At 48.8% G+C, this 14,590-nt stretch overlaps 2 protein-coding genes across 5 annotated transcripts in view; one reads left to right on the forward strand and one right to left on the reverse strand.

The window, feature by feature from the left end:
* Positions 1-314: 314 nt before the first annotated feature.
* On the reverse strand, positions 315-12,587 carry LOC135896487 (ras-like GTP-binding protein rhoA). Of its 2 annotated transcripts, none has more exons than XM_065424893.1 (5): positions 12,231-12,587; positions 5,523-5,843; positions 4,247-4,447; positions 3,482-3,676; positions 315-428 (listed from the first exon to the last, which is right to left on the reverse strand). In XM_065424893.1, exons 2-5 carry the CDS (start codon positions 5,688-5,690, stop codon positions 381-383), a joined length of 612 nt encoding a protein of 203 aa, XP_065280965.1. In that variant the 5' UTR covers positions 5,691-5,843; positions 12,231-12,587; the 3' UTR covers positions 315-380. The 2 variants fall into 2 exon arrangements, with proteins under 2 accessions (XP_065280965.1, XP_065280966.1); XM_065424894.1 differs by lacking the exon at positions 12,231-12,587 and adding an exon at positions 6,212-6,353.
* LOC135896486 (ras-like GTP-binding protein rhoA) overlaps positions 5,115-14,590 on the forward strand; it is an 89,466-nt gene continuing 79,990 nt past the window's right edge. For 2 of the 3 annotated variants that reach the window (XM_070540178.1, XM_070540179.1), the window contains exons 1-2: positions 5,115-5,156; positions 13,250-13,425. In XM_070540178.1, coding sequence (XP_070396279.1) covers positions 5,130-5,156; positions 13,250-13,425 — 203 coding nt within the window. In that variant the 5' untranslated portion in view covers positions 5,115-5,129. Of the gene's footprint in view, positions 5,162-13,249; positions 13,426-14,590 lie in introns of all 3 variants that reach the window. The other variant, XM_065424886.1, reaches the window with a different exon arrangement.

Below are 14,590 nucleotides of genomic sequence, written 5' to 3' on the forward strand. Positions count from 1 at the left end.
TTTGCTAGTGCAGGAAGTGCAGCCAAATCAAGCAGAACCTGTGATATGCTGTTCTAGTGCATTAGAAGTTTTGCCAGAGGTTGAGAGTCAATAAAACAATTATGTACAGGAAGTTGACTGGTCTGAAGCTGTTCGTGTACTGGAGTGATTACAAGAAGAGGCACTAGCCAATTGTAACAGTGAACGTATTTGGTGGTAGTGAAGTCACCCAACCGATGACGAAACACTTATGAATGAAGAAGCTTTGCGAATCGAGCTGCTCCAGTTTTGCTGTCACAGGAGGGGAACTGTCATGTGCGACATTGTGACCAGCATTTCGTTGAGATTTCCTCTGTTGAGATTTTAATACTGAAAGACGTAAAACTGTACAAACCAAACGGTTACAGAATACTGCAGCAGCAAGGGCAGCATTTCTTCTTTTGGGTTTTCTGCAAAAAGAAGAAGGACATGTCACTTTTACCAGGTAAAGTGTTAGTTATGCTTCTGTACTATCGTTTGTGAGGATATGCAACAAAAACATGATTTTGCAATTCAAAGCATGTTGAACTCTTGGTAAACTAAGCCCACATCATGTCTGCTTGATTCATTGGTTTGAACATGGCCCATATCTTGTAATGTTGCATTTCGCTTGCCATACTTTGCTTATTATGGTCACACCACGTGGCTGATCCTAGCAATAACGGCACCTGAGCCATTGACAAAGGTGAAAAAGAAACAAAAATGAATCATTACAAATTCAGCCTCAGATCCAGGTAATAATAGACTCTCTAGAGTGTAGAGTGAGAGAGGGAAGTCATTAGGGGGAAGGCAGGGAGGTATACCAGGCTGAGTCCGTTAGGCTACCCTGCATTGGGGAAGGGAATTGAGAGGAGAAGGAAGAGAGATGTTCACACTTTGCACTGGTACATACACAATCAAGCGTTCATTGCCGAGTCGTCACAAGTTAGTTCTGTTAGAGTCCCTGACATGTTTTTTGTAATGATAAATCAAGTGGTTCAGACAGAAGAGAGTACCTCTCACTTCAACTTTTTCTCACAAATATCAGTGTGCTCTCAAAAAGGTATGGATCTTTGAAGTTTCCCTCATCTCAAGCTGCAACCAGCTCCAACTGGTATTTCACGTAGCTACGGAAATGTTTCGTCTACTTGGGCACTATCTTGCCCAGTGATGCGAGTGTGATACATATGGTCAGATTGAATCGGTGCTTTTGCTCGCAGTGTTGTCATGCCTGGTTTGTTCCAGCACATTCTTTCAGTTCGCTACCTGCAGCGGAAGTGTCAGTGTGAAAGTTATATGCAGTGTGCGCATATTCCAGCTGATGCTCACCGATATTTTTGCAGTCTATGTACTCGCTCACACTTGTGCGCACCGTGCAGTTGTCGCTACTGGTTCACGTTCCTAGTCTCGCCCACTCGTGCTTGGCAGCACTTATTCATGCTCATATTTACTTGTGTTCACAATTACCTACGCCAACTCCTACTCAAGCTTGCAGACAGTCACTCATGTTCATACTCATGTCCCCTCGAAGTCACAGTCTCTGACTTTCATTGGCACTCACGCCAGTTCACACTCACGTCCACTCACACTCTTCATTGCTCACTAATGCTCTATCTCACACCTGTGAAATGAGTGTGGAGCTAGTATGAGTCAGTGCATGGACTTGTGCGCTCACTCATGCCTGAGCTAGTCTAGTATAGTACATGCACTTGCGAGTGAGTATGGCAACCTATCCATAAGTGCACGTGTGTGTTCTCATCAAATTCACTCATGTGTGGTCAGCAAGCTTGCTCAGGCACAAACCAACCTATCAGTGAGCTTGCATGAGCGCAGGGAGGTGTTAGTCTGAGTCGGAGTGAGCGTTGTTTGTTTTGCCAAGTTATGCTGCATGAACAGAGCAGGTGCAGCTAATGGTCTTTGTTCCCAATCAGAATTGCTGGTTTAATGCTGAATTGCAGAATTAATAATGATTACGTTCATGACTTCCGTGCTATTATTCTTACATGCATGCAGATTGCTCTCAGTATCGCAATATTTCTGAAAAGTGTGTTTCTTCGCTGTTGTGTTAAGATTGTTACAGATGAAGTCCTGTGAGAAGTCCATGAGATCGTTTGCATGAGAGAGGTCATGACCATTTTACGTGAGTGGGCAGAGGCGAGAGGAAACGTGTTGAGAAGCCTACCTGTTATTGACAGGGATGTAAAACCTTATATGTTTGTTCATAAATTAGTAGTCTTACGCATAGTGGATAAAAGTGGCCCTTAATGTTCGTCAGAACCTACCTTACCAATCAATGCTATCAGCACAGGGGGGAAGGGTTAGCTGGTCATCGTTTTAAATGAAAGTGATGTTTTGCACAAGTATGAATGCACGTCGTGATTTCTGACGTGTGTTTTAACTGTTGTTCATCCACATTTGCACTGAATGTACCGTTGGTTCAAAAGCAAAGGGACTGTGCAAATGTAAATAGGGTTGTAGGATAAGACATTGTGTATAATCACAACCCCTTAGCTGCCACTCGTAAATTACTGTGTGGCATATTGGCAAGTAAGTGAAAAGCTGAATTGCACAATTGTAAGAAATTTGTTTTGCTGTAACTGATGCCACTTTAGAACTTGAATTTTGGTTCTGTTCTAGAGCATCCAGTGGAACTCACTGTGGCTAGCAATATTTTCAGCTTACTTTCTTCTTGTGTTTGATATTTGCTTATCGGTGCCTGCTACAACAATACTGTACACTGTTCACCAGGTAGCGCAAACTACTTTTATACTGCATACTTGCAGCTCTGTTTGCAAAGCTTTTAATTATATGTACTTGGTCTCATACAAAAACGCATAATCACAGCCTTATATTTTAAAATGTGTTTTGCGATACATGTTTTTCATAGGTATTATTTAAAGTTTGCAAATTGTTTCAGACTGAAACATCCTTCCTGGCTATGCCTGTGTACCAGCGTCACATGTAACTTAATGGACAAAAAGAAAAATGGACTTGGCCCTCACCAGATTTCGCATCAGTCACGTTTCATTGTAGTACTGCCACTACTTTGTAATCACTGCATGTTTTATTCTCTCCTAGCCCCAAAAACGATAAATGTCAATAGAATGAGCACTGCTATAAAAGATTTTACCTTGTTCCTCGATTATTATCTTCTGGTGCAACCCTGCAGCATATAGGTATCTTTTTATCTTAAAGGGGGGTGCTCTCACAAGTTCTGGATTATGCCTTATTTGTTCTTATTCACTGCAGTGTACATATCTTTCATGCTTAGTCATCGAATGGCTGCTCTCAAGAGTTCTGGGTGGCGCCTTATTTGCTTCCGGTAGCAGCCCGACAGTGCATGTATCTTTTGTTCTTAGCCATGGATATAAAACTGTGACGCAATCATGTAGGCCTGATCGAGTGGTTGTGGCCGCTACTTCTGCCATAGTTGTCCGCGTCCGAGAGTATTTAGCAAGGAGGAGGAGGAATGCATATTTCCTACCTGCTTGAGTGCCACTTCGATTGCTGCACCAAAGACCCTTTCAAGACCTTGGTCCATGAGAGCTGAGCATTCCACATAGGCCGACCCTCCGATGCATTCCAGCATTGCTTCACCCTCAGAAGTGCTCACAAATGATTCAGCATCTGGCCTTGGATTCACTTCACACAGTGGCTGTGGATCAATGTCGCGAAGGTCCTGCGTGAAGCCATATAGCAGTGTGATGCTACATTATGTTGTTTAAGGTTGTCACTCACGACTTGCAACCACTATGGGAGATGTTGCAGTGGTGGGGACTTTGGGTTAATTTCATTCACATAGGGCTATGCACCACCCCCAATCAGAATGCGTCCACTGCAACTAGGCATCGAACCAGCAAACTAGTTCTTAGCAGCGGAATGCTATATCCAGTTTTCAGAATCTGCATGCGTGGTGGCTTTTCAGTTAGAATTGAGCACTTATTTTACTTTTCCAAATATTGATCCTACCTGGTAAAGCTTGCAAATTTATTTAGTAGCTGGTCGCATGGCACTTTGCTTGTTTCTGCAGTTCGCAGATTAACTCATTGCAGCATACACAGTAATCGTTGCCGAGTATAATAGTATCTGCAAAGTCGTGCATAATCCTGTCTTCCGATAAAAAAAAAATATTTCATGCCTGTAGAGTTTTGCTTAAAATGAGTTTCTTGCTTTTCACGCTGATCGAAACCGACAACAGCGCCACAACGACATCTTGAGGCCACGCTGTACGACATGATGTCAAGCTTGCCTGTTTATTTCCGACGAGTATTATCGGCACGTTGGGCAGGCGTTCCCTAATCTCGGGCGCCCACTTGTGCTCGACGTTGACTAGGCTGGCGCGGTCGTCGAGCGCAAAGCAGATCAAGACCGCGTCAGCCTCGGGGTAGGCGAGCGGCCTCAGCGCGTCGTACGCGCTGGACCCCGGAGTATCCCACAGGCTCAGGTACACCTGTTGGAAGGGAATAGAAAGACTGTGGAATGACACTTCAGCAGTGGCGTAGCGGGGGGGGGGGGGCGCCGTGGGCCCCGGGTGCAAGGGGCCAGTGGGGGGGGGGGGGGTCATATATGTTTGAAGACACCCGGAAACTGTCGATATCCTCGCCTTCCTCGACTACACCCAAGGGGGACGGGGGGGGTTGACAGAAGACCTAGCTACGCCACTGCAGTTGAGACTTCGCCTCAGTTACTTATCGGTATTCATCCAGCGATTAAACGCGGAAATAGTAACACTTTCAACGTGGTAATAAAACGGTCGCGATCCCTAGACAATGCCACAAACACGCGAGCCAAATATCATTCTGCTGCAAGTGGCAGAGAGACCACTATATCCAGCATGAAACATCGCCCACTCTTACATGAGGCTTGTACAAAACCGTCTCTATCATATGTCACGCCTATTACGTCGCAGGCCAGTAAGAGGCAACCAAGAGGTGTCACGACCGCGAGTTACTCCCAAGTGAAAGCTTGTACGCGCATGCGCACTTGCAGGCAATAGGGAAGCGGCGGTCAGCGCGACCCACCCACCGTGTCGCAGCCCCATAGTCAATCCCTTGCATTTTTGTGAGGTGCCAACCTTGAAGGGCTACCATAAGTGCCCGTTGAGAAGTGCGCAAGTGCCACGTCTGCTGCTGATGCAAGCGTTCAGAAGGAGTACGTGGGTAAGGTAAGCATTGTGCTCTCTATATCTGTGCTTCAATCGATTTCAATATTAGTACGGTTCCTTTAAAAAAAATTGCAGGAATATGCTCATTGAAATTGCACCCATTGCAGCTTGTCGCCCGGTGTAAAGAAAGATGCGTTTCAGGGTCCCCTTAAACCTAATACTCCGGCTTGATGTAGCTTTAGCAAGAGCCAACGTACCAATTTCGCAAGTCAGAGAAATAGAAGGCAGGGAGGTTAAGTAGACGCACGTTCGGTTTGCTACCCTACACTGGGGGAAAGGGGGTACGGGGATGAAGAGAAAGAGAGACTTGCGCAAGATGCACCTCAAGAAATAACGCGCGTGCAAGAAAACAGGCGCCTACCGTTTCGCCGTTCCAGTGCAGCAGCGTCTCCTTCTGGTCGAGCGCCGTCGGCGGACACTCGGCCGGGAAGCACCGGTGCACGAAGACGTGAAGCACGGCGGACTTGCCGACCGCGCTGTCGCCCGCCGCGACCAGCGTGACGCGCACGATGTCGCCCTTGTGTCCCATATGTGGCCTCTACGCGACCACGAAACGGGACCGCCCGCTTCGAGCGTGGACGCTGGCCTTACGAGCCGGGCAAGTACGTCCACTGACGCCCATGGCGCTGCTCAGGCCATGGCTTTGGATGGCGAGGCGGTCTGCAGGCCACGTGCTCTGAAACTGAAAAGAACCTCCATTTTAGGCCTCTCTTGCATATGCACTGTAAGAACAGTTTACACCCTTTGATGTGCCCCTTCTGCCACACAACAATAATCGTCACCTAGCTGCCTTGATGCGTTTCCTTTCTTTAACGCTGCGAGCCCGGAACTTTCCTGTAACGAACGGCACGCGCGTTATCAGCATAGAACACTTTACACCCTTTGGAGTGCCCCTTCTGATAACGCGCGTGCCGTTCGTTACTGGAAAGTTCCGGCCTCGCAGCCTTAAAGAAAGGAAACGCATCAAGGCAGATGACGATTATCTTTGTGTGGCAGACGGGGCACGCCAAAGGGTGTAAACTGTTCTTAGAGTGTGGTGCGCTGACGTACGGTGCCCTCCACTGCTGTGTAGAGCGGGCGAACGGCCGCCTTTGGTTTTGGTGATGACACCTGGCGACGGAATTGCTGGGTCCGACATAGCGTGCCCAGGAGCATGCGCGGCTTAGTAAACATGCAAGCTTGTGCGCGTTGCATTTAGCCAGCAGTCATGTTCGTGAGCGCCTTTGTTATCTCGAACAGCGCGTGAGCGCGCTCCATTTGTTGCGAAAGGACCAGCTTGCGTTATCATCCCATACGCTTCATTCTATGGCATTTGCAATGCTGCAAGCGCCCTCAGTCCGAGTGCAGATTAGGGTAAACAAAGACGCTTTTCAACGTCGCCGCTCGTCAAAATCAGTTCTGCATGCCTGTTAGGCCGCACGTGCTTATGGGAACACTATCTCGGACCAAGCAACTGCAACCAGGTGTCGCCCTGTAGAGCAAAGCGCGCCGCTCGTGAGCTCTACACAGCAATGGACGGCACTGTACAAGCAGCCGGCGTCAAAAGCATTGACGGACCGCGTGATTAAGAAAACGTTGGATTTCCGAGCAGTATTGTGAGCGTAGCCATTATATACCTGTACAACAGTATGTTAATTGTTTGCGTCCGTGGTACAGGTCGGAAATAGGAACAGCGCGTAGGACAAAACTCAGCTTCATTCGGATTCCACGGTCCGTAGGCTTTTGACGCTGACTGTGCATTCTCTTGCCCACCAGTCGCCGCGTCACGTACACGTTGGCAAACTTGCATTAAGGCGCAGATGCTGCGCCGATTGGCGAAGAGGCCTGTATTTTCGGTGTTGCGGCGTTACGGAGCCGCCTGTCATTCAATCACTTGTCTAATGGCAATTATTTCTATTGTTCAGGTTGATTTGGAAGAAAAACCGTGGAACGGCAGGCATACGGTGCCATCTATAAGGCTATAGCCCACCCATAAAGAGTAGTAAACTTTTTGGCAGTATATGCGGTAACCAGACGTGTACAGGCGTACATTAGCATCAGACAGAATGCTGGCTGACGCCTCCGAGATTTCTGTGGAGACCTAAAGTGCCTTTCACCGACGTCCCCTTTTTCTTTATCATTGCATTATTTGACATATGGACGAGAGGCTTCGGATTACATTAACTAGTGCACACAATATGATAAGAATTGCTATTGCATGTAAAACTTTGCGTGACGTCATCTCTGAAGCGCATATGACAAGCGAGACATCACGCAAAAATGTCACGGTCGTCCATTGCAACGAGCGTCAAAGTTGGTGTCAAAATAAAGAACCAGCTTATCGTCGCACTCTTTCCCTTCCGCTAGCCACCATAGGCAGGTTGCGAACGTAGTTCCCGCGCCTACTAGGGCGCCCCTCGCGGCGGCGAGCGCGGAACCGGCAGGATACGACCGGCCCGCTTGCGTTCGGAAAGCCTGTATGTGGACTGTTTCGCGCGGAGCTGTTGCCTTTTCTGAGCAATGCCGAAGTGCAACCCGAGCTGTTGAGTAGTGGGCTGCAACAGCACGTACACCAGCTCACGAGGAACAAAGTTTTACAGGTTTCCAAGCCGACCGTATGAAGCAGAACGGCGTCAACACTGGATAGCGCTCGTCAGACGGCATAAGCTGTTTTATGTTCCGGCGTTATGTCAAGTGCGTTATAACGCTGAATTCTTTGTTTTTACAGCAATGATGGCAGCAACGGTACACCTGCAGTCAGTGGCGTAGCTAGGTCGTCTGGCACCCGGGGCCCATGGGTCTTCTGTCCCCTCCCCCCCTCCCCCGGGTTTATTCGAGGAAGGTGAGGTTATCAACAATTTCCGTGTGTCTCCAGACGTATATGACACCCCCACACAGGCCCCTTGGACCCGGCCCCCCCCCCCCCCCCCCCCCTTTGCTACGCCACTGCCTGCAGTGCGTACCAGGATATGCGGCAAACAAAGTAGTTTGTTCCCACACTGTACTGCAGTAAAGCTGTGGAACTCTTTCCCAATCCTCTCCCATTCAAACAGCGCTAGGGCTTGCTGAGAGATTTGAGGAGGGGTTGCAGCCGGCTGAGCTGGCATACGCCCTTCTGCGCCCAGCATATTATCAACGAAGGGGCAGTTGAGATAACCAAAATTTTTGACAACGTGGTTTATTGGAACCTCCTTTGCACGCACTGAAAAAATCGCAACATAAGAGTATCGCACTTCCAGTAACTTGGGCGAAAACATTTTCCCAGCGTAGTCTAACACAACTGGTAAGTTCATCCCCTTTTTTCCGTGTTTGGGGAGAGCAACGTTAGAATACCTCTGGTAGGTCTTACGAGTCGCTCGTACGCTCCACGTTTCTGGATGAGATGTTTTGGATTCGTATTTGTCGTCCTGTATGTACAGGGAAACTACCGCGGCGTCCTTGCACTTCGCTGCGATGCCAGCACGGCAATCGCAGCTCCCCGCTAGGATTTGTCTGCTGTCGCCAATCTTCAAGAATCAATGTCGCCTATAATTTCATGCGTCCACACCGTAGATAAAGAAGTAACTTACGCTGAGCTTCACGCATCTCGCTGGTGCATTATTTTTCGTTTGCGGAATAAACCTAGCAGTCACTTCCGATTAGTGCGAGTTCAACACTTCCCTCACGTCGTAGACGTGCCCCACTTCAAATAGACGACTTCCTTTCTCTAAATTCTTTTCACGAAAAAAGCTATGAAGATCTTGTAATTCCCGAAACCCGGTTAAAATTAATATCGGCACGCTGTTTAGCGCCATCGCTACCGTTTGGCAGGACGCCAAACACGCAGCGCGGGCTGCTGACGCCGTGAGTTATCCTACCACATTCGCGCAACTATTCGTCAGATGGCGCTAGGGGTCGGAAAGACAGGGCGCCGCCTATGCACTTGCAACCTGCCCATAGTTCCGCTTCGCGCTGCTGTCGGCTGTCTTGGCTGTTTCTGGCCGCGCGTCACTATGAGACCATGACGTCACCACTCCTCGACCGGAGGGCGGGCGATTTGAACTGCGCTAGAGGTACGCGGACGCTTCGAGGTTTCTGGGATGGCATTTCAGGAGTGCACGTTGACGTAATATTAACCTTTATAGTGTCCCTTTAAGAGTTCTTAATGCAGCGCACTGAAGGCTCATTGTGGACGCTGCAGGGCTCCTTAGCTAATAAGAAGGCCGAATTCCTCTCGAGATGTGCTCATCCGCCACAGTAATTCGCGATATACGACGTGCATGCGCAAATGTCTCGCGTCTCGCTGTAAAGTATTATGTACGAAGCAAAATATTAAACTGTACCGTTCCGCCAATAATCACAGTTACGCCCGGAACTACATTCTGCTGCGCAAGGATATTACCCGAGTGCGCCTCGTACCTCCGGCAGTGCTGACTTGCGAGATGGAGCGTAGCTGTCATTCAGACTGATGTACGCGTATATATCCCGTAAAATGTCGAGCAGGGAAATAAAGATGACGAGTGGGACTCGAATATTCATCACTGAAGATGACAAAAGTGAAATGAAGAGATCAGGTTGTGTTGGTAATTTTGTTTTTCTGTTTTCTACACTTTTCTCTCTTCAGTCTGGCCTCCTTAATTCGAAGGCCTTTCTCACCCCACCCTCTTGCACAGTAGCATTTAGGCGAATACTCATACGCCGCCAAACCTCTCCGCTTTTTGATAAAGATGTATATCTCTCTCACTCGGTAACGTATCATGCTGCTACGAAACTGCGCCATTTCTGTGCTTTGTGGGACTGCAGACAGTGTGTTCAGTGGAACTGGTTGGTTCATATTTATAATAAAACAGACTGCAGACAGCCTGCGTACTCGCGAGTCCGTGATTTAACTTCTATCGGGCCGCTTGGCCACCGATTGAGTAATTTAAGTACTATGAAAAACGCGGGGTTGCCACTAGAGGCCACACCCTCTTTAGAGCGGCGACCAAGTAAGTAGCAGACACGATCATTATAAAGCGCCGTTGTTTCGTCAACAAACAAGCGCCTTGCACTCAACGTGGCGTGATGGAACATAACGGTGATGCTATCGATAATTCTATTTAGTTTGTGCTATCGGCGCTAGCATGATTTCTGTACTGATGCATTGGCATGCGACTATTTAGAAAAAGAAAAGCGAGACGTGTTTATCAAAAAACCAGAAATGTTGTAGATGTAGATCGTTGGAAATACTGGCACGTACCCACTCTGGAGTATTGGCCAAGAACAGGGTAGGCCGAAGAAATGAGAAGACAAAATTTTTGAGTAGGTAAGTTAGAATCGAAAGATAGATTGGAGAGACTGATTTTATAAAATTGGGAAATTACACGAGAACTACAAAGATAAAACAATTTAAATTCAATTTTGTTGAAAGAAAAGAAGCTTAATATTTTGTATTCGCTGTTTAAATATCATTGACCCTAAAAGAAAATCGTGGATGGCAGCGCTAACCTTTCCGTCGCTGTGCTCAAAGTAGAGGCACTCAAAAATAGTAAATTTTTAACTGTTAAACCTAATCCGAGAAGTGTGGAGTGGTTCGTCTAGGGTTCGTTTTCTTAAGCTAATAAAACTTCAAGAAATTAAAAAAGATACACATAAGATAAATCGGTCAATGTTTCAGGCCATTCCTGTGCAAATAAAAATTTAAAGAAGTGATACGATGACAGCGTGGCCTACAGATACTTCAATTCTGTTCGCGCGCTTGCTGAGTGCGTGGGGCCTACGTTTTCTTTCCTTTTTTTCTTATTTTTTACATTTCTAGAGAGACGGATGTGTCCTAATTGAATTCGCGCGGCGGCTTGCCCCGCAGGCTACTGCTGGGACATGAAGGCCGGTGGTGTATGAATTGACACGCACAATTAAAAAGCAGCGCCGACTCACTCACACAACGCGTGCAGAAATTAACGCCCTCTCCACGCTAATCACGAATGTCTGGTTGGATTGATTGACTTATGCGACGTCATTTGACTACGTTGGCAACTGCAGTCGTCGCTGGCTTTCCCACAACATTGGATAATCAAATAAAGTGACAGGAAATACAGAAAAAATTACTACCATGTTTGATTTTTTTGACGAAGGGAATAAAGGTTTTTCCGTGCTACAGGATCGTCAGGGTTATACAAGGCGGGTGCCCCGACGAAGACTGAGGATTTACCCTTGGGTCACTCTGCCGAAAACAAGCATAGTACATACCGCATCGTGTATCGCTGAAACTGTGTAAGAAGCGACGGCGGATGCCCGTGACACAAGCACGCGTCGGTGTTTACCGTGTTTGCGTTTACACGTTTCGTTTTACCCCGCCCGTTCAGTCGGCTCAGCGACATATCCGCTGTGCACGCACTGCTGGATGCGTTCCACGTATTTACCAAGTAAGCCTGCCGCTTAGTCATAACCTATCGTCTCCATACCCTGCTAGTTTCGAAGCTCAGCGAAATTTAATTTGATTGATTGATCGATTGGTTGGTTGGGCGCCACACGTACACTAAGGAGAAAGTCGTGGATATACGTTATATTCACTCTCTGTGACGCAGATATAAGAAAGTGGGGAGTCGATACGGGGGTGACGTTTGTGTTTACGGCTGCCAGCAAGTTTAGAAATGAAAATGGACGGTATGGTGTCTATGTGTATTGTCTGTGTGTTGACGGTGCGGCGAGTGGGGGAGGAGGGTTTGGGGGAGGGCGACCACTGTCAGTCGTCGGTGTGAACGAGCCCGATCCAGTGCTCCAGACCGAAACGACGGGTGCTATAGCTGTACGGGCCCACGCGGTATTTGTTTGAGCAAGCGCGCCGTGCCCGTAATGAAGGACCCTGCCCGTATAGTAGACACGTGTGCAATGCGCATCCCACCTGTTTCACAACACACACACCGCGCTTGCTTGCAATATGCAGCGTCGCATCCTGTTAGGCCTAGCAGGGAGGCTGAACGTGAGAAACGCTGCCAGGGCAGCGAAAACCATGGGTGGAGGAGGAGGAGGAGGAGGAGGGTTGAATGAGGAGAGGACGAAGAAGAGTTTCGCGCTAATAGTGCGATGGAGCGACGCGCGGACGGCGAGGCATATGCGTACACAGACTCACCTATTCGCGCTGTTTCCGGGGGAGACGTCTACGCACTGCAGTGCACTACGCGCTGCTTCCACGGCGACAACACGTGTTGTCGCTTCCCCTACGCGAGCCGACTTGGCTTGCGTGGCTATGCGTCATCCGCGCGTACGCCCCGTTGGCCCGGCGCCGGTGCGTCTCCGATGAACATTCCTCGCAGGAGAGTCTGCCGCAGTATGTTTGTGTAGTATACGCGCGTACGTACGACAGCGGCGACGACTCGGGAGCAGCTGCGAAAGCACCGATTCTTCGGCCGGTCGCTCCTGGCTGGACGGACTGCTCGCTCGAGCTGTGCGCGCAGCTCGGGTGCTCGGACAGTGTGTCGACGGCCGATCGGCCATGTCGACGCGACCCCTGCGATTCGATAAGATTCGATAACGAGGAAACGCGATAAAGGCGTGTGTGGTATACGATTTGTATGCTCGGCAGAGCCACCGGACAAGTTGATTTTTCGTTTCTGCGTCCGCTGCTGCGCTGCGCATCAATTGCGCGAAATGTTGTCGCATATAGAGTAACACTGTGGGCGCGCGATATAATAAAACTAACGCCGCTGGGCTGACTTTGCTGGGTTTTTTTTACTTTTATTCAAGCCGACCAGCGAAAGTGTGGGACAGTGCAGGCATCTGGGGAGTAATACTTGTTGGGGGGCTAGTTCGTGCATGTTTCCAGAAGAGGGTTATAGCGCCGAAAAAACACAACACACAGCAAGCGAGACCGTCTGTCGCCTGTCCCGTCTCGCTTGCTGTGTGTTGTCTTTTTTCGGCGCTATAACCCTCTTCTGGAGGCATCTGGGAAGCTTTGCAGCTGGTGGTTTCAGCCAGTTTACGTGCCAGTAGCATTATGAAACATCATTCCAGAGCACAAATAGACACGGACGAGCAGAGAGGGACAGCAAGAACGCCGGTTGTGTCGCGTCAGCTAATGGGTAGGGCGGGAGATTTGCAAGATCGTTCATCAGCGACGTGAAAAAATGTTTTCCTTCATTTGTAACACAGGCAACTGCTCTGGCACTGTCCTGTACGTGTTACGGGATTTTAACGAAGAAGAAGACTGTACGAAGGACATCACAGACCACAGACAAGATGTCCTGCTCCTGGCTGCCCAGAGGGCCCGTGGACGAGCGGAGAGGCATGGTCTGCCTGTTCCGACGTGGGATGAGCCCAACGGCTGGGTATAGAGACCTACCTAGCAGGCCCCCTGCATAGCTCCTCAGAATCCCGATAAAGTTGTTTACTACTACTATATACTACTACTACTACTACTACTACTACTACTACTACTTCATTTGTTTTTCTGCTGCCTTTCATGGTTGTGGCCTGGTTCGAGGAAATATGTTTGAGTGGTCGGGGGTACCAGCATCGCCTCATTGTCCATTGCGGCGCTCTTGTTAAGGCGACAGCGTTAAGGAGCTCGTGTCGCAGAGAAGCCGGTGTCGTCGGCGTCGGCGGCGTTGGCCGTGAGCGATATTGTCCCTCCCTGCTCGTCCCTGTTTATTTGTGCGCTGGAGCGGTGTTTCACAATGCAACTCGCAATTAACTAGCTCACCTGACCACGCTTAGCGATATGCCATTAGAACGCGCAGACTTAGGCGAACTGACGATTCCTCTTCGGTGCCACATTTTGCACCAGACGCGCATAGAATAGAAAGTTTTAGATTAGGGGACGCAAGCGTCTTGCATACGCAAGGACTAGGGGCCACGGTACTGCACATGCGCAGACTCCTCCGTCTGGTGCTGCGCATGCGCAGTAGCGTCGCCCCTAGTTCTTGCGTACGCAAGCCGCTTGCGTCTCCTAATCTAAAACTCTCCAATGTCCCCGTTCTGCGCGAAAGTATATCGTAAACTGTTGTCAAACGTGGGGACTCGCATTCAACCACACATTCTATGTTGCGCCACTAGCTTGGTGCTTTTTTGCACGTGTTCCGCTTGCGTTCTGCCTACTCTGTTTTATGCGTTGCATATTGCAATCACTCAGTTCAGCCCTTGGGCGCGGCCGGGCAGCCACCATTGAGGGTATGAGCCATTGTTCATTGCTGCGCGTCTCATATGTGGGTCTATTCTCTTTTAAGTTTGCTATGTTTCTTATTAAGTTGCTTCTATCTTTATAAGTTGCATATTGCAATCACTCAGGTCAGCCCTTGGGCGCGGCCGGGCAGCCACCATGTACCTTTAGCGCAACCACGTGACGTGACGTCACGACAGCCGGAGGAAAAGCTGGGCCCCAACTCGCGCAATATGCAACGCATTCTTGGCTTAACCAAGCTAAGCCTGGCCATTTTTTTTAGTGTAGCTTTTTATATAGCCTCAAGGGTAATGGTGTTAGCTATGAAAAATTGT

The sequence above is a fragment of the Dermacentor albipictus genome, chromosome 6, assembly GCF_038994185.2.
Source record: "Dermacentor albipictus isolate Rhodes 1998 colony chromosome 6, USDA_Dalb.pri_finalv2, whole genome shotgun sequence".
NCBI lineage: Eukaryota > Metazoa > Arthropoda > Arachnida > Ixodida > Ixodidae > Dermacentor > Dermacentor albipictus.

Bases quoted from the DNA above. Each gene is read 5' to 3' on its own strand.
- LOC135896487 (XM_065424893.1), bottom strand. From the start codon at position 5,690: ATGGGACACAAGGGCGACATCGTGCGCGTCACGCTGGTCGCGGCGGGC. The intron at 3,677-4,246 runs GCAAGCTTGACA...GGCTTCACGCAG, and splicing joins TACTCGTCGGAAATAAACAG to GACCTTCGCGACATTGATCC. The intron at 429-3,481 runs GTAGGAAATATG...TTCTTTTTGCAG, and splicing joins TCGAAGTGGCACTCAAGCAG to AAAACCCAAAAGAAGAAATG.